At 39.0% G+C, this 23474-nt stretch overlaps 1 protein-coding gene across 4 annotated transcripts in view; it reads right to left on the bottom strand.

The window, feature by feature from the left end:
* Positions 1 to 23474, bottom strand: part of cdkal1 (CDK5 regulatory subunit associated protein 1-like 1) — a 129592-nt gene that overhangs the window by 52197 nt on the left and 53921 nt on the right. For all 4 annotated transcript variants that reach the window (XM_061289303.1, XM_061289302.1, XM_061289305.1 and 1 more), the window contains 2 exons: positions 22840 to 22943; positions 3527 to 3693 (listed from right to left, as the gene is read on the bottom strand). In XM_061289303.1, coding sequence (XP_061145287.1) covers positions 3527 to 3693; positions 22840 to 22943 — 271 coding nt within the window. The remainder of the gene's footprint in view (positions 1 to 3526; positions 3694 to 22839; positions 22944 to 23474) is intronic.

Raw genomic sequence — 23474 nt, 5'->3', positions numbered from 1 at the left:
GGCATCTAAGTGTGTGCTCATGTAGTTTGCTTGTGCGCAAGTCTCGGTGCGAAGGTGAAAGATGGGTGTGGGGAATTATTCCGTATTTGTTCACATGTGTGAGACTTACTATCACATTGGAATAGAAACTTTCTTATGATGCAATTTTAACATTTTAAAAGTCCATGTCATGGCATATGGGACTGCGAGATTTCCGTTAGAATAAAGCATAAAATGTAAAGTAAATTCCTCTGAGCTTGTATGGTCATTCATGAGCCGACTACTGTATAGCACTATGTGTGAACAGCATATCTAATAGCTCTCTGGTCAAACTCCGAGGATCTTTGAGGAGGATGTTTAATGGACAAGAGCAATTTCATTCATCTCAGCCTGGCTGATTGCTGCAACGTATGAGGCTACTTTCACACCTCATTTGCTGCTACCATGCTCAATTCAATCACACGCGGGGCTTGCAAAAGCAGCCGCACAGGTAGCATCGTGTGCATGCGTGCACAGACACCTTACACGTTCAAAGGATAATCTGGTGCACCTCTGACAGCCATTTAGCAATTCATTATCAGATGGCTCAATGGACAGCTGGATGAATGGCAAAAAAAAAAAATCCGAAAGTGTCAAAATGGAAGAAAACGAGGAACAAAAATGTGACATTTTACTTAAAACGAAAAACGGAAAATACTGATTGCTGAATGCAATCAACTAAAACGTCAGAGAGCAGAGGACCGAGAGAGGCGACTCTGCCTGTAACTGCTCCAATCAGCAAATGGTATTGAGGATGTCTGACAGGAGAAAAAAAAAAAAAAGAGAGAGAAGAAAAAGGCAGCACATGAGAGGAAATTGCATGTTCTTGGGTGTCAGGCGGAGACAAGGCAGAGAAAAATGCGAGCGAGTGTGCTTGGAGGGGTGAACTTTTCAAAAGAAGAGAAGAGGTTACTTAACATTTTCACTTTCAATCACGGCCATTTACTATGATGCTGTTTCACAGTATAAGCGCTGTTCTTTTTAAAATGAAAAGGGAGCAGGCTGTAATTTGGACATCAATCTATGTGATGACTACATCGACTTTTGGTCTTTATCATCAAACCGTTCTTATTGCTGTGATTACCACTGTCACGTAGAAAGTGGACAAACTGTCGCAATTAGAAGAAATGTACAAATTTAAAGGTAGGAAAAGGAGATGTTTTTATTCATTTTACAGGAAACAGTTAAGAGGGAGAGAGGATGCAAGTCTGTCATAAAGACGAGAAATCAGCTCATTGTGTTGTGTACATTTTATTCTTCAACTTGGCCATATTACAGAAAGCTGCCTCCAAAGGAATGTGCAATGTGCTGTAGAATGAATGAATGCATGAATGAATAATTATAGACTAATCTGGTTACGTTTGAGAGGTTTATATTCCCTTGAAATTATAAAAAAAGATCTTTATCAGGTTTACTTTTTACGCCAATTAACAACCTTATAGTTTATGGTTGCTGCAGGCTCAAAAGGAGCAAACAAAAAATATAATTCAGCAAAAAGTTGACATTGGTGCCAATAAATAGATAAACGTGGCGTTTACAAGTAGGTCAGCAAAGAGGGTTGTGGAAGTGGATAGGAAACAGATCAAGAAATGAAGTGTGGGTGGAAGTTGAGTAAAGAAAGGGTAAATGGGGGACAAGAGCAACAAAAGTCAAAGATAAGTTGAAGAAGATGACTTATCTTTTTTCTATTTAGGTTAATTGGAAAAAAGATATAATTCAATGTGATGCACGGACAGTAACAATAAACGGGTTGCGAGCATATGAAATGATTATTAAAATACACACAGAGAGACTAAGATAGTGTGTCATCCGAGCATATTTCTAATTATCAGTTAATTGTTATTCCCTATCATTAGGAGGGTGGTTTTTAATTGTAATGTAGCCAAGCAGAAACCCTACCTATACATGTGGGGGACAATTAGCCACCTCCATTAACCCCTAGTTAATTACAACCTCCACTGCTACATCCCACAGCTCTGCTCTCACTCCTCTTTACCCCTCAAATCTATCCCCAGGCCTTCATCCCCATTTTCCTGTAGTTCTGTCCTCATTTTAGTTTATGATAGCCTACCAGTCTTCATTGTTTGATTCAAATGCATATAGTGTAGGGTGTCAACTTTACAAGTTTGTCTTTCTTTTCTAGGTTAGAACTCAGTTTGAGACCTTCATGTAATCTCTTTCTCCCTTTTTAATTTTCGCTTCAATATTTCCAAATAAATTTCCTCAGAGATTGATTGTAATTTCAAAAAGATAAGCACAATTGCTTCTCAGAAATGAGCAATCACATATTCATAGACTAAATATGGTGGGGGACCCTGGAAAAGTAAACCTGTGTAGAAAACACCATCATAAGACAAATGCAATTTTGGTCATCATAGCCCAAATAGAATACACAAAGTAGAAAATAATGCTACAAGGATGACAATCATCTTAATCATTTCAAAATAATTTTTAAAGTTGCATTTCACTAAAACTGGAAATAATCATTTATAAGTAGATTTAAATTAGAAAAGTATCATGAAGAATAGCTAATAATTTGAAATAAATAGTAACAATACTGGCAGAACAGTGGCCTGGATGTACCCTGCTTCTTGCTCAGAGTCAACTGAGCTAGGATTCAGCACAGCCACTTGTTACAGTTTTTGGATGGAGAACATACTTTAAATTGTTAATTAATAATATCTAGATGTTACTGACCACTGAATAAATTCATATGAAATAATGGAATTATTGTTTGACCACATCATGCATTATTGATTTATAGTAATTATCAATCTTGATTCATTCAAATTATGTCTTGACATATGAAGGGATTGACAATAAAGCTGACTTTGACTTTTTTGACTTTGACTTATTCCAACAAATGTTAATCTATCCTCCACATTCCTTAAATATGTATTAATGTCTGATCCTGCCTCCCCAAAAACAATTTGTTGTCTGTGTTAGTAAGTCTATTTCCTATTGAAAATGGTGACTTCATCTATTGTTACCTCCGACCGAGACAATAGATGCAGAAAAAAACACACAAAGATAGGATAAAAATTGGGAGATTTCAATGATAGTAAGTCAGACTGACAAGATGCATGGCAAAGAGCAGCCTGAACGGAGAAAGGAAGAGGGCATAACAATGTCCATTGTTCCATTAGGCAAGGCAATAATGACTGATAAAACGAGACTACTAAAGAGGACACAATGGTCCTTAATTGACTCATTAGTGAGAGAGGAGAATGAACTGCACTAATGAATGGAGGTTTGCAGCCATACTGCTTGCTAAGCAAAACAGAAAGGCATTTAGTTTATTAAATCTAGACAAAGCAATATTTGTCCACTAGAAGAGATAACAAAATGCCACAGGGACATCACAAAACCAAAAAAAGAAAAAAAAATCTCTATACTCAGCTCTATTGTCATTATTATTTTTTGTTTTTTTTCCTCCAAAGACACGTTCTGACAACATCTCCTGGTACCCTTGCCATGAATTAACACAAATGTTTGTGGTTTTATGTACCTCAAGGTGTTCCAGGATGTAAGGAGGGTTGGTCATCCCGAGCCTAAGCATAGCCCCTTCAGGAATCTCCTCAACCAGCCTCCACAGTAGAGTGGGCAGGTCAGTCCCAATGTCTCGACCATAAGCTCCAGTGTCTTCGCTGGTCAGCCAGACTTCACACACTCCCTCTAAACAGACATAAAAACAAGAAAATAATGCAGACGTTAACAAAAGACCTTCTTCCATTGAACAATGTGATTCAATACAGTTAAGTGTAGTGTAAATATCGTGTGTCTTTTGTAAAGGATCCTAAATTATTGCGGCACCCATTTGTCGAGGGTTGCAGGCTCACCCTACATCAGCTCAACAAACTGCCATCCCCTAATTAGCTGACAGTAGACACACAATCACACGCACGCACACACACACTCAAGGAATTAAGATCGCGTTCGACGTTCAGTATACAGATAATTTCCGCCTTTTACCGTGTCACGTCATCTTTGGTTAACTCATTGGCAAGCTGCATGTTGTCCTCCTGCTATGAAGACGCCTACATACGTAGCCCGCGGTAGAAACGCATGCCAGATCAAGATGAACCGTTGTAAACTGTAAACCGGCAAGCAGAACTGAACTATGCAGTTTGAGACGCAGCTTTAATTCCACTTGCGCATGAACAATACATTGCCACGGTAAATACATATAACACAACCTCATTGTGGTAACTAGCATGCAATACACAAGAGGACTTTCTTTGCTACGAGAAGGAACCCTGGAGGATCGTTACTAATATTAATTGGATTTCATATCACCTTATTTCAGACCTGTGTCTGCAATACAAACATACTTGAAAAAGGGAGCGTTCACACTTTTATACAAAAGAGGATGATTAAAACCAGCAGCTTTTTTTTCTTCAAATTTAGCAACTAAAGAAAAATTAACATATAATGTCAATCTAAATAAAATTTAAATAACCAAGTAAACTCAATTTTATTTATGAAGGCCTTCATAACAAGAAAGAGTCTCAAAGGGCAAACAGTTGCCAAATAATAATAACGTAAGTCTTAACCATTTTCATGTGAGTAAAAGTATTTGAACATATTATTGACATACAGGTGTGCTTTGTTGCCCAGATGTGTTGTAATACATTGATGTTTCAAATAATAAATATCACCAAATGGCAATGGTCTGTTTCAGATTTCCATTTCGTTGCAGAGGTCTGCATTTATTTGGTTAAGAGAGCTGCTGGTTGGTGGGAAAATAAGCAATTGTGAAGCTGAGAGAAAATGAAAAATAAATCAGAGCCACAGCGCAAATGTTGGCCATAGCCAGTAGGAGTGATGGAGGTGCAGTCTATTTTTCACAGAAGACTTGATGGAAAAAAAATAGACTACTGTTGCTCCACCCAAAGTTACAAATGACTCATAAAAAGAAGTTAAGCAATTACAGGCAGACAAAAAGAACAAAAACAGCCCTTAAGAATTGTGTGATAAAGTATTTTGGATGGATGATACCAAATTGAATTTATCAATGTGAAGGAGGAAAAGCTTAAGCTTTGAAAGGGTTCTGCTCATGATTTCAAACTCAGCTACGTGAAACTCCACGGAGGTTAAATCAAGGCTTGAGCAGAATGCCTTCTTCTGGAACAAGCTAATTAATATATGCATTAATACAACACGTGCATTTTTTTGCTGTAAAACTCAAATGTCCTCGATCAACAGAAAAAGAAGACTTAAATTCAGTTTGGGTACAGACAACTGAAACGTTACTGAGGAGGGGGAGCAAAAAGGGCTACATTTGACATTCAGTAGTCAGTTTTATGCACAATTATAGTCCAAAATGCTCATCAAAAATCACACCAGTCCCTTTAATTGCTGATAAGACTTTCCTTGTCATTGATTCTTTGCTGCAAGGCCATCACAGTCACTCACAATAATTAAAATAACCACCTTATAAACATGATTCTCATAAAGTGAAGGTCATCTACAGCAAGAGGAGATTTATCCTGCTTCGTGCTAAATTAGAGCATCGCTGACTACTACAGCTTAATGAGCTAACTGTCATTAGGCTGCAGGTCTGGAAATAGTTGATTGTCTGCTGAAGCTATGTGTTACGACATACCCCGGATCATGCAGGCAAATCAAAATGCATTTGCACTTGCAGGGAGGCAGTGGTACACACTCACAAACACACAACTGTCATCCCCATTAGCCAAGTGGAGTCGGACGGAAAGATGCATGTGGTCATTCAGAGAGGGGAAATGTTGTGACTAATTGGATGTGTGTGAGTGTGGAACACTTAAAGGAGTAAAAGCATATTAAAAGGTGTGCAGGGACCACAAAAATTAAAAATGATAATTGTCCAGATTAAGAGGGTTTTCAAAGGCTCATCATCATTGACAATAGGATGCACTAATGGTTTTTGCAGGACAGCTGCACCTAAAAACACATCCATCAATCACGCATGATCAAGTACTGAGCAAGACACACACATGCAGACACACTAAAAAAAGAAACACGGGATAGTGGGAAGATTTGCTTCTGTATGCAATTAATTAAAGACAGTTCACCTTGGACTAACAATCAGAATGGCTTGGTTCATTAAATTCACCTAATCACTATCTTAAGTTATTAATTTGAAATTTGAGGAAGTAAACGGGGACTTTTTTAAGTATACGCTGGTATACCATTTTGCAGATAGTGGAGGTGAAGGTTAATTAAGGATACAATGACATCAGCAACAGCCAATGTTGAGTAAAAAAAAAAGATAGGATTAAAACAAGTGGTGGATTGTGCATGTGTGTTTTATATGTGAGCAGTGTCTTGGCAATTAATTGCTGCGGTTTTCTTATTTTTTGTTCGTTTATTTATTTGAACAATGGGCAAATTCACATCAGCTAATGTTGCTTTGTATGGACTCAAAAAAGCCATGCTCTTGCCTTTGCTTGCATCATGCACATTGCATGACTGATGTATTCCTGTAGCTGCCACAAAAAAGCTCTCTCCTAGTTAATTGCAAGCCACATGCTTTAGAAAGAACTAGACCTGCTGTAAATGCAGCAGGGAGCTAATTTTGTCCTTTTCAAAACAAAATTCCAGTCACTTCGCACATGCTTCTGCCAAGCCATTAAGCCTGGATATTATTGTCTGATATTAAAATGTTCATGGTCCTCTGCTAATTATGTTTTCGGGAAAGAGGCCACATCGCAGGGGTCCCAATACACCCGATGACCTGCCCAGTTGATTGCAGCCTCTGCTTGATCAGTAGGCTTGTTTGTATTATCACGTCAATCGGGTTACCGCTGGCAAAAGATGTGAGCCATGAGTCGGAAATGTTAGCTTGGTCTCCCTCATCTGTGCACTAAAACATACACAGCTGTTTCCTCTGCTTTCAATATGTGCAGCAAAATGAGGGGCCACAAATTGTATCAGAAATTCCATTGCTAAGGCATATTAATGGAAAATATGACATCCTGAATTAAAATTAACTTTATCTTGCATTCAACCTCCTGGGGTTTACTACAAGAACTACAAAATGGTAAACTAAGAATCTTTACATGAAAACAATAGTTGTAATGAAAATGAACCCATGTCAACAATCTCAAAGCACTTTGATTACCTGAAATGGTGGTAATGGGCAAATGCATGAAAACCAGTGGTGGCAATCTCACTTTAAAACTAATTGATGGATAGTATGCCATGCAAACCACACTAAAAAGCGGAGAGGTAAAAGTAGACTTTGCTGCAAAAGTCTGAATGTCATACAACTTTTGAATTGTGGTCAAAATGTTGCTGCAAACCTGTGCATGTTCATGAAACAAAACCCTCAAGCCTAACCATTTTTTTTCCGTAACTCAACAAATGTAAACAGGGGCCAAGGCAGAAGAACTTTTCCTGCACACAATTGCCATTCAGTTAACTTTGGCACAGCCTCGTAAGGACCGCAAAACAACGGAAGATGAAAGGAGACAAGGGACTGGCGGTAACTTATGTGGGCTAAAGAGCAGGACCCACTTTGTTTAGGGTATGAGCAGTCTTAGCTGCCAAAGAGAAGTACAGACACAAAGAATAATACACAGTACCAGAGGAAACAGCTGTGCAGAGGCCTGAAGCTGTGACCACCCATACCTATAGCATACAAACAGCATGAAATCATGTAAGCACACCTGTAAAACCTAATCAAATTAAAAAGCATGATCTGAACATACATACACACATTAAACGGCTATATAGTCTGTCAACAATTAACATATTGAATGCCAATAAAAAAAAATAAAAAAAAGAACACGTAAAGGTTGTTGGCATTTCTGTAAAGAGAATTGTCATTATTATACATTGGAGAATAATTTGCTTTTCCACAGGTTACTTCCTCTTCCATATGCTTAATTTTCTTGTAATATTTATTTGATCTATTAAAGGTCATATTTTTTCAGAAGGATCAACTGGATACTGCCACTGGCTTAGAAGTTTTTAACAGATTGTAAATTACATGAGCATGAAAATGATCTCATTAAACTGCAATTTTCCCAGTCACAAATCAACCAATAACTTTAAATGTTACAAAGCATGCAGTATGCAGCATGTGAGTGAGCTTGACAGTAGAAGAGGAAAAGAAAAAATGTTTCGATCATTTCTTTTAGGTTTCTATCAGTGGACTGTCCATACAAACAAATCTGTGGTCTACACGCTGGTAAATGTTTACACTTAAAACACTCATGCCCTCATCACACATCACAAGGGCTTAAAAAAAATGCTTCGCTGTGTGTTTCTTTGTGTCATGGAAAACAAGGATTTGATACAGTCTAACAGGATCAGCTTCATGTAAATTATAATCTATAATCTAATAAACATTAGCACTCACGCAACCAGTAAGAAAGTGCATGACCTCATGAAGAGCAATAACAGCTTGGATAGATCCCTTTGAGAATATTAGCTTAAGTCATCTAACAGCTTGTACAGTATGTTCTTCATCTGGTATCTGTAGTTTGAAGCATTTTAAATGGAAAGGATATGGAGGTCAAACATACCAAGAACGGCCCAGGTTAGTTTTGGATTTTTATTTTTACTGAAACCATTTTAAATAGGTGGCATATGCACCACTCAGTGAACACTCCTTTTTAAATGATTTAAATAATCCTCAACCGCAACTCGTTTCCCTCGATTTGACCTGAGTCAACTCTCCGAGTCGATTCCCATGGAGATGATAATTAGACAGAATATAAATATGCACAAACACACATCTGCCTGGCACAAAGAGAGAAGAGGATAAACATAGCACAAGGATCGATACGCTCCCCCAAGTGTATATTCAGCTTGTTAACGCACAGCAATTCACAAAGAAACAACACAAATCTAAAGAAAGAATACCGTGTCAATAGCATGGACCGTTGTGTTATGTTCAGATCTATAGCTTCTCATCACAATAAATAACAAGAACATGGAAAGTGAACTTAAAGAAGGGAATAATTGTTCATGAATATCACTATGAAGGGGATTCAGGCAGATAACGTTCCATGGTTATGATCACGGCATTTGGGATGTTCAATTGTACAAATTCTGATGTACTAAGAGAAAGGGAAAATGTCTATTTGCAGTAGCTACTGGTCAGAGACACCAACATGAATATGGACAAGGAATTTTGTAATTATATGATTCATTTTTGTAATCACATACAAAGAGAACACACATCTCATACATAAGCAGGCAATAATTCTTGCACTATGCTGCCATGACTTAAAGGCCTGTATGACCTTAAATTACTTTGGTCCCACCCCCATCCAACAGTCAAGCCCCCCCCATGGCTGTCTTGTGCTTTTGCAGTAAACCTCTCCACCCACTTCGGGAAAGAGACTAATTTGACGCCAGATGTCAACAACAGCAAGTCGAGCAACTGAAAGGAAGAGTACGTCTGACAGTGTGCATGCTACAGCAGTGACCATTTGTCATTGTCAATATTAACTGTACTGTATGCACAAGTGCTTTTTGATTTATGTGCGGCTGCCTGACATCAATATAATTCTTGTGACATAACTTCATCCCAACATATGATCAATCAATTTTCCCTAATTATTTGATGCTATATCATTACTGTTTGGACCACAAATCAGCCTGAACTTGATGCCATTTAAGAAGAGAACTACTTATTGTTGGTTTGTAACTGTATTCTTACACAGTTTGCTTCCTCTATTAAAATAGATTTAAAAAATACATTTCAAGGATAGTATGCAGTAGCCTTTGCATACATATAATGAAGCTTCATATAAAAGGATAAACATAGACGTGATTAGTCCTATGCCACTGCTATTTCCATACATTCAAACACGCATGAAAAAATTCCACACAGACAGAGTTCAGCGGGCATAAGTAAACGGCTTAATTTAGAGTAACAAGTGTTGATGTGGAGCGTGGGCAGCCTGGTAGGTAGCATCATCCTTGTGGATTAAACCAACACGCACTTTGTATTATGCAAATATCCCCTCTCAGGCATGTTTACATTAAAAAAGATGCATGTATGCACGTACACAAATGGACACACACGCACACACATCTGCATGGATGTGAGCAGGTTTAATGAAAAGCCAACACAATCCTTTAAACAACACGTGTCAGCTTTAACCTACTTTCCCAGAGTTTCCAAACTACAGGCATGACCTTCTGCACATGAGATAAAGTGCCTGGATACATCAAAGCTTCTACTGGTGTGTTTGTGAGCATGCTCGTTGCATGCAATGTATGTGAGGGGAAAATGTGCCATATAATATATGGGTCAGACATATTGTATGGCTATATCAGAAGTAATTGGCAAAGGGGCTCTCAGTTGTACGTTTGTGCATGTGTGTGTGCTGGTGGATATACTTATATTTGCGGGTGTGTATATGAACGTATAGGGTCGACTGGAAGAGATGTTACATCCTCCCTTTCATCTTTTCTCTGAGTGCGTCAAGACAGAAGTAAGTATCTTGTGAAGTTTTCCCAAGCAGATGGACGGCAACATAAGAGGAAAGTGGATCTGTAGGGACAAGTACAGCTCTTGACAGAAGTGCTCCAAGCTATGAGTATTTGCTGTGAACTTGGGAGTGGAGAAATTCTGAGGTGATGGACAGAGAAGAATAGTTGGGTAAATTCCCAATTGTTCATTGATCTAGATTTGGGTGGAAAGAGATTACATTTGCAAGGGGATTGGACTTTTTTCACCTTAAACATGCAGTGGCAGATACCCTTTTTTAATGTTATTTAATGGACCAGAAGCACAAAAGGTAATATTAGATATTAGGAAATCTCAGTTTTCTATAAAATGGCATTTAATCTATGAACTTCAACACGGGCCTTCATCAGAATTGAAGGAAGAGACTAATTGTGGCCTATGTTAAGCCCTTGATTCATGTTAATACCACACATAATGGGTGCAAAGATAACCAGTTACCTTTTTTTGCATTATAACAAATGTCCAGCAGAAAGATGATATTACAGTGAAGCCACCAAAGACTAAAAAAAAAAAAAATAATAACTGTTGGAACAATCCATGGAGTATCCAAATTTTAAAAATCTAATGTATGCATAGTTTGAACATATGTTATGCGTTTGTGTACATGTGCGTAGGAGATGCTTTTCAGCAATCAGCACACTTCCACCCCTGTATATTTTGTTTGCACACCAGTAAGGGAAGCTGCCCAAAACAACAGAAAAGCTAGCTCAGATGACAAAGTGATTGAACGCACAAACACCAAATTGAGTCTAGCGTGGTTTTAGAGCCTTGCTGAAGTTTACAAGATTAAAAGAAGCCCTAAACAACCTTTTTAATCAGTACTTTCTTCCCAGGCTAATTAAAACATTTGAGTCATTATTTTCTCTTGTACGTAACTGTAAATTACAAAGTCTATAGAAAGGGTTATCCATCATACAGGAATCATGCACACTTGACCCCAATGTCAGTCTATCAGGATAATGAACATGTACAATGCGTCATTAAAAGCGCATGAATTGAAGCCAAGGGGGGGGGGGGGGGGGGGGGGGGAATGTCGACAGGGCTCATGGATAAGAAGATGGAGAGGCTGACACACCGAGTGTCAGAGGGTCTAAGAGTCAAAGGAAGCTGTAGGGGGCAGATCACATCTCGGTTCACAGAGCTCAGAGAACAGGAAGCCACTGGGAGCAACCACGTACACACCCACACTCACACAACATATGGAAATGACTTCCTATTAAAAAGCTATTGAGGTTGTAATAGTTCATATCTGCTGTCAAAGAAGTCAAGGCAACAGACACACACACACACACTTGCTATTATGATTAATCAGACGTAATAAGGTTTAACTTTAATTCAAGGCGGTCGACCTAATTTCTGTTCATATTGTGTAAGGCTGTGTGTGCGCACTGGCCTGTGAGCTTGTACAGAGACTAATTTGATAAATAATAATACGTTTGGTCAGTATTTATGCTAATTTATTCATGACCACCGGAGGCATCATGTTTGTGTTTGTTAATTCGCTTAGTCGGCGTGTGTCTGTGAGTATGTAAAATGAGTTACTGTGGCAAACTCTGATGAAGTTCACTTGCAACCTTGTGTGTTTTTTCTCTCATTGGTCACTACAACAATGTGGCTTGTATAACTGCATTAAATTATAAAAACTGCATTCATGACAACAGTGTGCACATGTTAATTTGGAGGATTGATATTTACATAAATTTAATCATGTAAATATAATGTGTATGTAAATCTAAGTATTTTTTTAAACACGCATTACATTCTTTATTATTGCCCAGGGCTAATGACTTAATGGATAAGGGTTGTTGCGCAAGTTTAATATTGCTCGAAACAGTATTATCAGAAGCACACAAACAGAAGAGTTGCTGTTTATATATTCATATGCAAGAAAATAAACAGAACCTGACATGACCAAGCACTTGGCGACGGATGCAAGGGAAAACTCCCTCTGTGGGGCAACTTGCCTTGCTTTGAGATGGAGAGAGCGTGAAGAGACAGACAACAGATAAAAAGAGCGAAAACAAGATAGAGTTAAGCAGCCAGGGGGGAGGATGAGGGAACCATGGGCACAACTGCCGTGTCAACAATAATGACGGCAATAACGACAAAAATGGTCCGCTCACAACACAAACGTCCCCACGTCAAGGCTTATGATTGACAGCTGCCATGTTTCCAGGTCGTGCAATAAACTATAAAGTAAGATTACTTTTTATTCGAGAGTAGGTAATTCTGAGGGATCCCCACAGAGACAACTAAAGAGTGTGCCCGCACACACACACACAAAAACACAAACACGTTCGTTCACACACTTCATCAGCATGGGAGAGTTTTCCTCCTAACCTACACACGCAATGGGGGTCAGAGGGAATCAAAGAGAAGGCTTTTCTCTGGCATGACAGATGCCAGGAGAGGCCATCTTGTCAGGCAAAAACACTCAACAGCTTCTTCAGCCGAAAACCTGAAGTGACATTTACTGGTGGTTGAGAGCAAGCCAGTCATGTCAGCACAGTCCCAAATGTGAAAGCATAAACACGCATGCAGCAAAATTACGCTAAATTGCAGAAAGTAATTGCAGCACATGATTTTCATTTCTGGTCTCTCTTAGGCATACATTGTTACAATTTGCACAAATGTGTGCCCACATTAACATCTTAAAAGTTGAAGAAGTTACAATTTAATGTGACACAAAGAATGAGGTTTCAGGAAGAACCAGTTTCTCACAAAGAAAAAAACAACTGTGAACCTGAGAGAAAAAAATATTCGCTTTTTGCTCTAAACATTTGTTTTTTGAAACTGAAAATTAACTAAAATGTTTTATAATTAAACAAAAATTACCGTAATTTTCCGGACTATAAATTGCTCCGGAGTACAAGTCGCACTAGCCATAAAATGAAAAAGCATCGTGATGATGCAGTTATTCAAGCAAAGGATTTGAAACTAAATGCTACTTGTTTTTGAGTCAATATGTGCCCATCATTTTGCTAACCAAATTGTTAAAATTTAATTAAAAAAACAATAATTTTATGTTGTATATCAAGTTCATATGCAATGTTTATATAAAGGCTGTATGTCATCCCATATATTTTAATATCAAATCCAAATGTCTTCAGTCAACCAAATAGGCTCAGTGTTCCATTACGTTTGGAGGGCAGCAGATGCCAAAAAGTGCCAAGAACCCATTTGTGCAGATTCACTCGTGAACAGAAAAAAAAAAATAAATGCAACGTTACCTTCACACAAAAAAAAAATAAAATCATCAGAAACTGTAACTCGCAACAGTGTTGCACAGACTTCAACACAAGCTGATCAGACTGCAGGGCAGGCTGACACAGATTCCTGTCCAAACATGTCCTGACATGTACAGACATGTACCCAACTTTGAAGCCCCCAAAACGTTCTAAATGTTTCTCATTTTCCATTAATAATGTTTTCTTTTATTATTGTTATCGCTTTATTTATTCATTCATTCGTTCATTCATTCATTTTATTTATTCATGTATTTGTTTGTTTGTCATCTGCTGCTCCACAAAAATATTGCATTTTGATGATCCCTCTTTCAAATGGTTCCTTAACATTTTATGAAATAGTAAGTTGTTTGAGTAGTGGAAGAAACATTTACACACTTACTACCAGTCAGGCAAGGGCAATGAAGCCATTTGCAACCTGAAGCAACCAAAGAGAGCAAGAGAGTTAAAAGAGTGGAAGGGAAGATTACTGGAGGACATATGCAACAGTTTGCACTATGTAGCATTTCCAAACATTTCTCGGAGCAATTGTCTTTGTGGGTATGAGTGAGTGCAAAAGCTGTCCCCCCCCGTAGCCCATTCGTGACACCCACCACTAGGGGCTCAGGGCTGTGGCCATGGGTGGCCCACTCTGTGAGAACTGATTCCTGCAGGGAGTGTGAAAAAAATCCCCTAGATGATATCAAAATATACATCATGGGGAGGGCACACACAAACACGCAAGAATGCATACACACTCACAAGGGGACCAGAGTGTTGCAGTGATAACGGAAGCACAAACCAAAGTCATCTCTATGAAATGCTTGAAGACATCAACTCTGAATCCTGAAGCAAACAAATGGGTTTCATCTGTATCCGTACAAGTGAGCCTTTGTTATCATGCATTTTGATATAAATATATGTCTTATTTTTACTGCTCCACTAGAGTAAATGTCAAATGTGTGCAAACAGTCCAATGTCCAAGTGATGTGACTCCTGTTTTTAATTCCAAACTTTAAAATAATTCCGAAAGCTAAGCCTTACACTTAAAACATAACACAATGGTTCCACACTAAGGTCCCTTTAGGGAAATACTACTGCAGTTTCTAATCCCGCAATGACAATATCATCATTCTGCTTCTGGCACCTCCTATTCATGTTGCAGTATGGGATTTGCTGATGAGAAAACCGCCTGGTAGAATGCGATGAACTATATTTCCAAAGTACAGTTTTAATCGCTCTGCTTCGTTGCAGATAAGCCAGTCGTGGCAGAGCATCAGACATTTAAGGCAGAGCGATCACACAAAATTCACTTGTTGATCAAAGACACTAGGCACTGCTAACAGCGGTGTGATTTGAACCAAAACAGAGAACCGAGAATGCTTAAGAGACGGAATGTGAGGGAGGATCAAAAGGGGAGACAGTAATGATCAACAGGGACAGCGCAAAGAGGCAAAAAGAAACACGGAACACATGAGGATCGAATCATTACTGTGTGTAATGTGGGAGTGAAGTGACTGAATGGTTTCAGGCAGGGAAAGAGAAACATCGGCAAAGTGGGACAAGTTGCATAATGTCCCAATTGACCAAAACCATATTATCTGAATTCCTTTGTCACAAACATTTCATATGAACATGTCAGCATGAAACACTGCCCAGCCACTGCTCACGTGTTGACATTTTATTTGCCAACACGTTTGGTTTTCAACACTTTGGTTACATCTTTATTGTTCTCTTAGGGTATTTTAGCCAATCTCTTTCAAGTAGAGCATTGCCGTCACTACAGCATTAGGGTGAGGTTTCTTTTACCAATGTTAACACTTGGGCTGGAAAATAATTCAATAAAAATTCCAGGTTAGGGGCGGTGGGTGTGTCAGATGTCGGGATGAGGGAATGCCGGGCACATAAAAAAAGGACTCAGTTTCCAGTGTACAACACAGAATATGTCAATTAATCAGGAGATGTCAGAGTGAAAGCGGCTGCAGCTTTAGAGCTAGAACGTGGGGATGATGTTTTTCTCAAGGACACTTTGACAGTATTGAATAATCAGAGCGGCATCTCTACATTTTTAGCGCTTAGTTTCAACCCCAAATTTCGGTGGATTTCAAACGGCTCCACTGAATTTGAATTCTTACAAGCATTGTTCCAGGAGAAAGACAAATCCACTACCCTGTTATCACTCAGGCTAAAGTTAGCATCCAATTACCCACATTCCTTTATCAAATAGTCCCAGTTTTTTTTTTTTTTTAATGAATGATGTTACTCTGCAAAAACAAATCAATCTCTTTATTATCAACTGCCCAGTGCACTAGTCTCAAGAAGTAGTAATCGCTGAGTTGTACCCAAAATTTTGGAATGCCCTCTTTTTTTTTTATATTGGTTTGCACAGTCAGAAAATAACCCCAAAATATATTGAAACAATAATTATTAAAGCCAGGCAGCCCAGTATTTCTTTAGATGTGTTATTTCTTTGAATGCTACAACCTATTAACTTCTTTTAATTAGTGAGTCTTTAATGAGTCGTTTATGTGCCTGCTGGCAATGACTGCACTGCTTTTGACTACTTTGCCTCTTTAAAGCACTTCAACTTTGATTAGTGCAGTCCGAAAAATGACAAATAATAATTCTCTGTGTGAATGTCTGAAGATGAATGCTTTCTATCAGCTACCTCCTCTGATCTGAAGCATTTGAGAAATGCAAAGGACATATATGTGCCACAGAGCAGAACTCGTAGGTATCAATCAGGATTTGGTTAGTGACACACGACCAAAAGGCTGAAAGGGTTCAGACAACGGCTTGTGTAGATTAAACAGGCCAATTAATCTCCCCTTCTTCAGCCTGCCAAACTGCAGGTCTCAACTTCAAAGCACACACAAAGTTGAGGACTTGAGCCATTTGTACATTTTTGTTTTCACTCATGTGTGACTCAATGGGTTTATGGAAACAACCTTGTAGTCGCGTAGTCTCTTATCTTCAATAGGAGAGTGACTGTATACGAACCAGTCAAGGCAGAGTGTAAAACTTCCTTGTGTTGCCCGAGGACATAAAACCATCTGACAAAAGGGAGGGGAGAGGAAAAAAAGCTAAAAGGGAGGAAAAAAAGCTAAGCTGAAAAGAGAATAAAATTTCAAATTGCAGATTAAATTACATTGGCGATCTTGTGACATGAAGGGAATAAAGCCTGAAAGACCGTGAAGCAGTGCAGAAGGGCGTTCTGGCAAAGAGGAAAGGAAAATAAATTGTGGCATGAAATATAGAAATCATTATTACGGAATTCAATACAGTGCAAAACTTAGTGTGTGCGTATGTTTTTGCGCATCAATTGACTTTGCGACAGTACATTGTCATTATCATGACGTAATCAAGTGACAATCTTATGCAATTTGATGACTTACAGTCTTACACTATAGCCATGAAACATTTTTTTTATTATTTTTAACATCTAAATGCAAAATAAACTCAAATAATCTGCAAAATCAAGACAGATATCCAATTACTCTTTTTAAACCCGTTTGGGGCTTAAACTGACAACAACAGGAAAACTGGCAGTAAATTGATATCCCATATAAATCTGAACACAATTGTATGCCTAACATCTTGCGAATAGGAAATGCACAGTGGTGCTATCGTGGGGGCGAGCCAAATATGAGTGAGAGGATTGAGAGGAGTTAAACATTTTAACAGGCACAAACCGACTCTTCCGAAGCGTGTACATTTGGTGGTTGGGCACATGGTCTGAGTTTAAACGTAAGTGTTGGACTGCCACCTATTGACTGAATGTGCAACTGCTCTCCCCTCCCCCACAGAGGAGTCAGCCTCAATGCCCTCCCTTATTTTAGAAGGACAGACAATAAAAAGCCGAGAAAATTGATAAAAAAAAATGTCATTAATTTTAAAAAGAAGTGAGAAATTCACAAGATAGTTTATCTAATTACAGTACTTAAAAAAAGCTATATTGTAGTTACACTTTTGGAAAAGATATGAAAAAACTAAGTTGTTTAAAAGGAAGGTGGACCATGAACAACGTAATACGATGGAAAAAGGACAGGGGAAAGAAAAAAAGGTGTGGACACAAGTTCACAGAGGACAGAGCAGATGGCGTCTGCTTCACTCACACAATAACACTCACACACATTGCATATGCACAAATACACAAGCACACACTGGTGACATAATAGTAGCATGCCAGGTGTGCAGTTGGTGGCCTGCAGTCTGGCATGGGCCAAAGTGTGCAAGTGTGTGTTGTCTCGATCCCTTGCTCTCTTTGTGTGAAAGGGGCCCCCTATTCACTCCACTCTGCTGCCAGCTTGGCACTTAATCACAGGACAACACACTACATGCACACACTAGGACACGCACACACACACAGACACACAAAGCCACGCGCGCAAACACCACCCTCTGTTGCCTTTTTGTCCAGCCTATGGAACGATTGAAAGGTGGTCAAAGAAGAATCCAGAGAGAAACAAATCAAATACAACGATACTTTGGCTGAACTTTAAAATGAAACTGTGTAAACAAAAGCAGAGGAGTAAAAAATAAATGTCACCTTGCTCTAGCACTAACAATCCACTAACCATACACACTCACAAACACACACAAACGCACACACATTAAGCACCATGGCCATGCATAATACGCTGTGGTAGAGGTGAGACTGCAGCCGTGTGTCCAAATCGGGCCTCAAGAGAGTGCCCGGGTAAAGTGTGTATGGCTTTCTATCATGGTAGGGACAAATGTTTGGACGCAGCGTATTGTGAAAACAGTTTGAGAGAGGACACAACGTTTTAAAACACAGTTAAGATTGGGTTGAGTTGTTCTGCTGTGTGTGGATGTGAGTGCACAAATACAAAGGAAATATAAATGGGAAAAATATTAGTTAGAGATTCCATGCAGGACTTCATGTGAAGCTTTTAATTCAGGTCTTCCAGAATTTTCAAATTACAGATGAGCATTTGACTCTTTTTCTTCAAGTGGTCATCCCCAATTTATCAATTCATTGTCACTTTTTAAATCAAAGTTTTAATGGTATGACAATCTCTCTCGATGCCCATGTGCTACCGAGTAGAATGCTGGGAATAGTTGTGCCACAGAGGAAGTCTGCATGGAAGTCAACTTCCCATTGATGATGTCATCGTTCTTGTATAGAACATTTTGCTCTTTAGAACGCAAAAGTCGTGACTTGATCAACTAAGTCTCTGCTGGATAAAGTGAAGTAGTGCATTTATTTATACGTAACGTGTTGTATATGCATGTTGATCAACATTCAATTCCACAAACTCGTTGCAATCTCAACTTTCAATTTATCCAATAATATGTCAATCTCCAATTGGAATCTTTAACCATTTTTGTCTGGGACTCCCCATAACCGATTCTATTCTTTCGAGAAAGAATTTCCTCCAAGTGCACTATTGTCTCTATTCTGAATACATCAAGCTGCAAAGATTTGCAAAGAAAGAAGTCAGGAAATGTTTCTACAAGTCGGGGTGGCATACATGTGAACTCTGCTCTGAGTGTGTGGTTGAGAATTCAGTGGCTGTACAAGAGCCACATAATGAAAAACTGTTGCTGGAGCCCAAACGATATATCTGAGCGTGGCCGAGCACACATGGGGAGACTTTCCTGCTTAAAAATAACAGCTTCTCAGTCTGCAAGCACTTCTATCCAGAAATCAATTTTAGCTCATCCATGAGAGCTGTACCAGAGGATAACGACTTTGGCCAGAATGTATTTAGCAAGCGCAGCAGATTTCCATGTTATTTCAAACAGGCCGTACATAGTGGTGACTCAACCACGATCAATGCAGCTGCTGTGTCAATATTTAAATTGTTCCAATCTGTCATCTACACATCAATACAAGACAAATTTGTCAGAACTGCACCCATATGCTCATTCTATAGAGTTTGATATTAACTCATTCACTGCCAGCACAGTTAAAACGTGTCTTTGACGTCTATAGCTGTCAATGGCAGTGAATAAGGTAAAAATAAAGCTATGCGTGCTATGAATCCGGCACTCTTTTCAGCCTTAACCACGGCATGACTGGATCTACTCACAGGGTAAATAACCCTTGTGTACTTCAGGGGGGTTACTCCACTAATCAAAAACTCAGCGCTACCAATAAAACTGGTGGAACCACTGACCCATGCTGGATTGTTCCTGGCAAACCTTGGCAGCCCTGTCTGCCCAAGTGTCACGTTACAGCAGCGGCGGAGGTAAACAAGAGCTGACACCTGTCACAGATGTTGCAGCTAAGCAGTGAGCTTGCCCACATATCTATCGGAGGCGATCTGTCAAATGCCATCCAGCTGATGCCAATGGAATGAATGTGTCATTCTTGCTGTTTGAAACTGATCATTCAGTCATGTGGAAATGACATAGTAAGGAATATCAAACGTAGGCACATTGGGCATTGGTTGTCACTGGACAGCAAAGGCCTTTGTGGACCTTTGATTGGTTCACAATTTATTTGACCCATTAGAAAGATTGGGAATCAAAACAAAATGGAAACAAAATACAGTAAAAATACGCCAATAATTAAAGACTCAAACGGAAGGTTTTAGATATTGGGTGCTAGCAAGTCATGGCATTGTGACACTGGCTCGAAACACAAGTGGTGTCGTGATTTTTAGGACGCATGTCACACACTAATGAGATGTGTCATGCAGGAGTGATAGCTGTTGTGTCTATGAAGGGTCATGCTGTGCTGTAGTTGAGACATCCGCCTGATAGTTTTCAAATGCGAAGACAAAAGCCAAAGTATCCCAATAAAATTAAATTCACTCGTAGGTGAAACAGCTTTGGCCATTCTAACTGAAGGAACTCTTAAGGTATTTGTAAAATTATATCCCAAAAACAGTAGTTGCTCAGGGATTTTAATTAATGTAATGCCTAACGTAAATAATAATAATAATGGGCTACAAATGAAATCCAATCGACTGTACATGCAAAAAAAAACCTCACCTCGGCTAATGGACTATTTAGCAAATTGAGTTGGTAAGCAAACAGTGTTGGTATTGAATTGCTGAAGGCTTTCACATGGAAAGAGGGTTATTTACCTCAAATTACATTTGAATAAATTTCATAAATCCTTTCAAAGTTACCCAAGATGAACCAATCAACTCCCAAAGCTGGCTGACTGGTCAATGAGAAATACTATTCGTATTTGCTTGTTACATTTTCCTATTCGCCATCAAATAGCAAATCCAACTGTGGGTTTTATTATGGTTATTTCGATTTGGTTCAAAAAAGAAAACGAATAGCAATTAAAGTGAGAGTCAAAGCAAAAAGAGGGGGCATTTCATTGAACAATGATATAATTTCAAACTGAACAAAGGGTCTTCGGTTTATAAATGTGGTGCATGATATGTTTAATAAAAAGAGATTTCGAAGCATTTTGATTAGATGGCTGAAGGGTGCAAGGAGCAATTATGCCCAAAAAGAAACCTGCTTATCACACTTGCCAGTCTGTAGTATGTTTGCGTGAAATGATCATGTTGCAAAGAATTAAATCCATTTTCAGAGACACATGGATGAAAGGAAACCTTTAAGTGTGATCTCATGTTTGGTTTTAAACATGAATTATGAGGATTGTATGTTGTGGACCTAAAAGTCTCATTAAAATAAAATTAAAAAAAAAAACATCTTGTTTGTGGTACATCCACTGTTTTTTTAAAGGGGGCCACAACCTTCAGCTTCCTCTTTTTGTATTTTGAAAACAACAACCGCCTCTTGCTATCATGTTTCCTGTTATAACGGATCAGTCATACATAATCTCACCGACAAACTAAGCTTCCTGCCTAGTGTTTTATGAAACGTGTTTCTCTTGAATTTGAACATGTTATATTACACTGTAATACAAAATAGTATTTGTAAGATCATCTACAAAAGTGAACATTTGGTCTTAAAAAACAGTTTCCAGAATGCTACATGTATCTCTCAACTGTGCAAAAAGTGAAAAGGGCACGAGATCTTCAACCAGCAGTGTCTTCTATCTTATATGAATGCACGCACACGCCAACACCAAGGCCTCGCCAGCTGGTGAATTCGCCCTTGAATGGCCACCCCCGGGCAATATTGTGCATGCAGTTGTTTGAAAGAGTTCTGGATACTGTAGTTGGCTGCAAAAAGGTCTCAAGTTCCAATAGGGGTTGCGGCCATTATATGCAGAGTTTGCGTGTTCTGCTTGTGCTAGTCGTTCACAGTACAGTACATGGCTTCCTCCCGTAGAGCAAAAACATGCCTTCTCACTGCTCATTTGTATCAATTTGAGTGAGAACAGTTCTTGTTCTTGACATGTCATCATTCAATAAGGACACTTGGGATAGGGTTCAGGCTCCTTCCACACTCCACAGAATAAGCACTTTGAGTGGATGGATGGGTGGATGAATGGACAGACGGGCGGATGGATGGATGGATGGATTGATTGGGTGGTTCGTCGGAGAGACGGCCGGACAGATGGCTGGATAACCATTTAATCAATGAATCAATCAAGAGTTGGGGCATGCTCCTTAGTTATAGCTGAATCTTATATTTCCAATTTTGTGGATCCATTTGTCAATGGCTAAGAGTCAAGCCATAATCAAGCATGTTTTCTGTGACTTGTGCACGTAAAGGCCTGACCTCCATCAAACATCGGAATGAACTAGAGCTGAGCCAGATCGTTACATCTGTTACCTCTGACCAAATACAGTACTGCCTCCCCCCCCCCCCAAGAAAATCCTGTGTACCATAATTGTGGTAAATCTTCCAAAAAAAAAAAAAAAAAAAAGCTTTATATGCAAAAGCCAGATTGACTAGGCATTGTAGCTACTGTTCACAATAATCCACTAAAATCAGGATCTGTAATGTCAATAGGTAGATTTGCCCTTGACTGACCCGCCTGGGGGTCTTTTTGAGCCATCGCCTGCTGTGCGGCAGGGAAGCTGGGAGTCTACACTTAAGAAACAGATGCCAGGGCACAGCAGCTGTTCATCTGGCATCAAATCAAGCCAAATGGATGGACCCACAAAGCAAGAACAAAAAAAAAAACATGTGTTAGTAAAACCTTTGCCGCATGATAGGAGGGCCACACGCGAACTGAAATCAACAATTACCAATGTGAAAATATGTGAGAAATATGTAACTCACCTTGGAAAGACTGTCGAGCTCTTTCAAGCAGCTCTTCTATGGGATAGCTGGCTAGGTCTCCTCTGGCATGCTTTGTCTTGCAATAGGTACATGCATTCAGGCACCTGAACAAGTAGGTAGAGAGAGGATTAGGTCCATTATCTAACAAATGAAAGAGCAGTCTTTGTAGTGGTTAGTTATGCCTCAAAAATCTTCCATACTTTTGGGAGTACAAGGCTCACGAAATATTTTTAAGTGCACCGTATAAGGACCACCTGTGTCTTGTGAATGGATGTTGAAATAACACAAAGATTACTGTATGTTTATTTACAATGAAGCACTTACTTGGTGGACTACACAAATTTTTTTATTACGGATTTCATCGATTTAAGTCAGATAATAAATTTGGCACAATGAAACACATTTTTTAGTGCAAAAACTGTTGGTGTGCTATAAAATATGCTGGAGCGTGGCAAAATAGCATTTCATCCAAATGCCCTAAAATATCAAACTGTGACAAATGTTTGACCTCAGCCCAGTTTCTCAGTGAAAGAAGCCTCTGTTGTTTCACTGAGTGCCTTTTATACAAAAAATTGAAAAGATTTCTGTTTTTTTCTAATTCATTTTTAAGTGGAATAAATTGCCTTGACAAAACA

The sequence above is a fragment of the Syngnathus typhle genome, linkage group LG10 (assembly GCF_033458585.1).
Source record: "Syngnathus typhle isolate RoL2023-S1 ecotype Sweden linkage group LG10, RoL_Styp_1.0, whole genome shotgun sequence".
Taxonomy (NCBI): Eukaryota; Metazoa; Chordata; class Actinopteri; order Syngnathiformes; family Syngnathidae; genus Syngnathus; species Syngnathus typhle.
The sequence above is the reverse complement of the archived record's forward strand: the minus strand, read 5'-3'. Positions and strand labels throughout refer to the sequence as shown.